The sequence below is a fragment of the Cynoglossus semilaevis genome, chromosome 14 (assembly GCF_000523025.1).
Source record: "Cynoglossus semilaevis isolate Cse_v1.0 chromosome 14, Cse_v1.0, whole genome shotgun sequence".
NCBI classification, from domain to species: Eukaryota; Metazoa; Chordata; class Actinopteri; order Pleuronectiformes; family Cynoglossidae; genus Cynoglossus; species Cynoglossus semilaevis.
The window spans coordinates 19,081,462-19,086,342 of record NC_024320.1 but is presented as its reverse complement, the minus strand read 5'-3'; the positions used below and the strand labels follow the sequence as shown (position 1 = coordinate 19,086,342).

The 4,881-nt window shown below is 37.5% G+C and overlaps 1 protein-coding gene and 1 long non-coding RNA gene across 2 annotated transcripts in view; one reads left to right on the top strand and one right to left on the bottom strand.

The window, feature by feature from the left end:
• The window catches only part of LOC103390028 (secretory carrier-associated membrane protein 1), a 4,576-nt gene extending 4,482 nt beyond the window's left edge, over nt 1–94 (top strand). The window contains exon 9 of the mRNA XM_008325712.2: nt 9–94. Coding sequence (XP_008323934.2) covers nt 9–94 — 86 coding nt within the window. The remainder of the gene's footprint in view (nt 1–8) is intronic.
• Nucleotides 95–2,102: 2,008 nt separating this feature from the next.
• Nucleotides 2,103–2,413, bottom strand: LOC112488013 (uncharacterized). Its single transcript, XR_003051671.1, has 2 exons — nt 2,284–2,413; nt 2,103–2,242 (listed from the first exon to the last, which is right to left on the bottom strand). It is a non-coding gene; the product is annotated as an uncharacterized LOC112488013 (long non-coding RNA).
• Nucleotides 2,414–4,881: the final 2,468 nt, after the last annotated feature.

Sequence of the window (4,881 nt, the reverse complement as noted above, 5' to 3'; positions counted from 1 at the left end):
CGCCACAGGCGTCATGTCCAACAAGACGGTCCAGATGGCTGCTGCTAACGCTGCCTCCAGGGCCGCACAGGAAACCTTCAAAGAGCAGATCTGATTGGCCAGGAGAGAATTTCTTATCACCAACCACTCGTCACTTACCGCAAACACAGCATTAACTCCTCCGACCACAAAAATGCTGCATTCAGTTCAAACACGTGCAGAGCTCCAGAATGTTCTCTGGACGTCAGCGCGTCCTCTGCAGTCACCTGTGATCAGAGAGGGGAAAACAGTCCAACTCCTCCTTACAATTTCTTCTCTGATTGTGGGGAAAACCTGACCGTCACCCAACCAACCCACTCTAGCGTGTGTGTGTCTGTGTGTTATTGTTTATGTTGTTTATTTCGTGCCTTTTGAACAGTGGACTGTGTAACAATTAATTACACTCAGGAAGAGTGCAACAACCTGAAGACTTCCCTGCAGTAACACACCATCTCTGAGAAAAAAAAAAGGTTTAAATAAATTAAAAACTATAACAGAACAAAAAAAAACAGAAAAGATGTAAACATCCATTTGAATTTACCACTCTTCCTATAATAATAACAATAATAATAACTTGGATATATCGCACTTTAAGGAACTGACTACAGTGTGTAAGAGGTTGTGCAAACACGCTGCAAAGATGACAGGAAATGTGAAGCAAGCCGCTACTTAGATGTTTTAACACTATAATAACCAACCACTACTGTACGTCTGTTTATGAAAGAGTTTAAAATCAGTAGTAGGTTTTGAATGCATGTGTTACTCATGCAGATGACAAAAGGAGACTTGCATATTTGACATTTAACACTGAAGCTAAGCTGGTCATGGTCCTTGTGTGTTTTGAAAACTCCATTTATGAGCATGAAATGGTGATGTTTTTCCCCAAGTTGAAGTTAAAGATTGTGAACATAGACAAGTGTCACACAGAAGATACTAATGAAGGTTAATTCTTTTGCTATCAGGCTACACATTTCGCCTTAAACTTACTTTAACTGAACAGTTATTCATCAGAAATGTTTTCTTTATCCCCTTCACTGCTGTTTACTTTATTTTTTATTTAGAAATTTTAAGCTGAGACAAACCGAAGTGACGTAGCCCTACTAATCCGTCTCTAAATGCACACGTGGCTAAACTAATTTGCTAACTAGTATAGTACTGCTGCCCTCTTGTGGATTGATACTGTATCGTTGAGGATGAATGCCGTGCATTCCAGTTCACACCCAGTATTTTTTTTCCTTCAGATTTCTGTTTTAAAAAAGTGTGTGACCGACAGAGAAACGAATGACAAAATGCTAAATACATTTTGTGCGACTTCATTTTGATGGTCTGGGCTTGTCAGAATAATTGACGTTCTTTAACTTCGATTTAGTTAACTCATTAAATTGTTCGATATCTGCTGCTTATCTTGGATAAAACTGGAGCCGATTCTCAGCGGCAGCTACTGACCTCGTACTGGGCTAATACGGAGTTGGAAATCTATACGCCTAAAAAGTTTCAGTCTATTTAAAATTTAAATTTTTACGAGTAGTACTGCTGCCCTCTGGTGGAGTGAAATTCCATCACACAATTGGTAAAAACATCACTTTAAAGTGTGTTTATGCCAAAAATAATATGTTGAATAACGTAGCACTTTAAACCTGGTCGTTAGCTCGTGTGTGCAATTACCGAACCAACATTTATAATCATTATAACACTCTCATAAGTCTTCTTTCCAACTAAAGCTCATTGGTGTAATGTTTCCAGCTCAGTTTTCCCAGCAAACCTCTTGCCCCGGTGATTTAATCTCAGAGACTGACACAGGTACTACACAGAGTACTGTACATTTAGAACTGCATGTTTCTATAAATATAAGTCTTATAAGTGATTGGTCTCCAGCTTCTTCCATGTTCCAGAGGTTTCCCTCAGTTGAACTCAGGATGTGTTCTTCATCTACACAACAGAGAGAACTTTGTACTAAAAACTAACAATGATGACACTGACACCTAGTTTTAAATGTAGAAGGGAAGTCAAAAAGCTCTAACAATTCAAAAGAAATACAATTATAATATTATTTTTCTACATACCCCTTTCAGTCTTATCACTTGCAATGTTGTTTTCAGTATTCTCTCACACAGTCATAATCATCTTCTGTCTCATCTCAGGACTGAACTTAAGTTCCTTCAGTGCTACGATACAAACAAACAAACAAAACAAAAAAACAATCAGATGAAGTTTACATTAAAACCTTTGGCAAAACTTACTTTAAAATAACGTTTACATTAAAACCTTTGGCAAAACTTTAAAAAATTAGCAGGTTTTCAAGTTAAGATTCAAATTTGATGTTTGCTCTGATTTTTAAGTGTTTCCTAAGTGGATTGAAAACAGCTTGACAGAGATGATGATAAAACTGGTCAATTGTGTATCAGTTCAAATCAGAAATATCCTGAAATGATGCTGGCCCTTAAATGTGAATGTGAAAAAATAACCAATGGCAGACCTGGCCAGTGATGGTCTATTTATGATTAAGGGATTTTGTTTGGCCCATCTTTGATTTGATCCAAATCTGAAGTCATGGACACTTTATAATCTAAACGCAGACTAATATTTAAATATCCAAGTCAACACAGTGTCCATGACTCTGGGATTTGGTCTGGAGTTTGAGCTGCACAATTCTCCCTCTCTTTATTATTATGTCTGTCTGTCTGTTGTCAAAGCCACTGAAGCCTTTGTGAGTGTGTGATGAGTCACAGTGTAAATACTGGGGAATATTAAGCCTTTCAAGTCTCATGTGCAGGTGTGAGCCTGGAAATGTTTTCTAACTTTCTTCAAATATTTGAGACTTTCTGCAACATGTGCTGTTTTATTTCTGACCTTGTTTCTCGCTTAACTTTAAAAAAAAAAAAAAAAAGTATGCTGGCTTGTTTCACAGAGGAACATTGGCTGTGTGTACAGAGCAACAATAGATTATTCCTACTGATGTATTTGTTTTTGAACTCTCCCAAAAAATAAATCTAGTACAAAATATAAACAAGGCATTAAAGTACAACGTGATCAGAGATGTAATAATTAAGGACTGTTGCCTTAAGCTGTGCTTCCCATTTCATTTATGACTTGTGATACAGTAGAAGCCGATGAAAATTGATTTTGAATGAAATTCTTCAAATAATTAACCAAGTAATGTGTTTTTTTGTTTTGTTTTAATGACTGGCTGGTGGGTCTTAGTTTGCTGTCATTAGGTGTGTTTTTTAAGATGCACCATAGTTTTACCTTCAGTTGCATGTGAAATAATTTGTTTTGTATATTTATTGTATTAGCACTGAATAAAATTCTCCTTCTGTACAACTTTTTTTATGTTTTGTTTTTTAAGTAAACTGTGTAGTACATCAAAATCTAAACTTGTATTGCACTAGCGGCTGACAACCAGATGGTGTCACTAGTGACATGGAGATGTGGCTGTGGTAAGGTAACGAGCATCCAAGTGAGATTTTTAATAAAGTAAGAGACTTTAGTGAAGTAAACAAGTAAAAGTTGAATTCATTAAATTGACCTAGGCCTCATGTCATAACGCTGTCATATTTCTAATATAATGTTATATAATAATGGAGGCGATCCATTATTGTTTTATTTTCGAACTTGGATCTCGACCATGTTTCAGTATAGACTCCAACGGTCGGCAAAGTATCGATACGGTACCGCTTCCAAAGACTATAAATAATGTAATGTAATAATGTAATAATGTAACGACCAAATCTGAACACACACACACACACACACCATCCACTGAAAGTGTGTATTACGGCCACATTGAGAATTAAAAAAATTTAAATTTCATACGAGTCTTGACGAAAGAAGGAAAAAGTAACTTTGAGACATTTACATCCGTACATTTAAGAGAATAAGGTCTAATAAAGAAAATCACCCAGCGTTGACATTAAATTAAAGCGTCATAATACAACATAAACATGTCAAACAGCATTTCATATGATAACAATTTCACATTAGGCCGTTTAAACCGATATGGTTCAATCAGTCCAGCTTACCGTAGAATAGCCGCCACCATCGCCGCCGCCTCCACCACCACTGCTATTAGCAATCCGGGCTAATGAAGGCTCTGCTTCGGCAAACAAATCATATTTCTTTGCAAGTTGAACAGTCTATTTTTTTGTTTTTTGGGGAGGGGCGGGGGGTTTACGCAGCTTCTCTGTGACTCCCTCCCATTTACTCTTTTAATCTCTACCAAACCGGCGGGTATGCAAACAACTTTAAAACGTTACCAGTAGTTAGCCAAAGGAAACAAATCAAACATGTGATTGGACCAACTCCTTGTCAGTCAAGAAACGAACCAATGGGCCGCATTTTATACTCCAGTCACGAAGAACGCAAACCCACCGGAGGGGGGCGGTGTTTATAATTGTAATTGGAACAGCTCAGTGTCAATCGAAAACAATCGGTGTCTGGTTGCTCCACGGTGAGTATCGCGATGCGCCGCGCGGCCAGTTCACATTTTTCTACAGTTAAACAACACAAAGGAATAATGGCTACAAATGAAAACCCAAAGAACAAAAGTGTAAAGGGGAGGAGTTGTACCAGAATAGAAATATTATTAGGAGTCTTCTCCATAATACGGGCGTTTACTGGTACCTGGAAAGTCAAACATTACAGCCGTACAACGTGTCTACGTTTGAGAACCACTGGTTTATGTATTTTTAGGTAGAAATACTAGATCGTGCTACTGGAACACCAACATATTTTGGCATATTACATATAAAGTATACTATAAAATACGATGGTCCTGATTGGCTCCTGACATGTTCTTGCAGACACACTGTAGTACTAACAAAGCAGAGCGTGGACTTTAACCTTCTTCTCTGTGTGAAGGGAAAC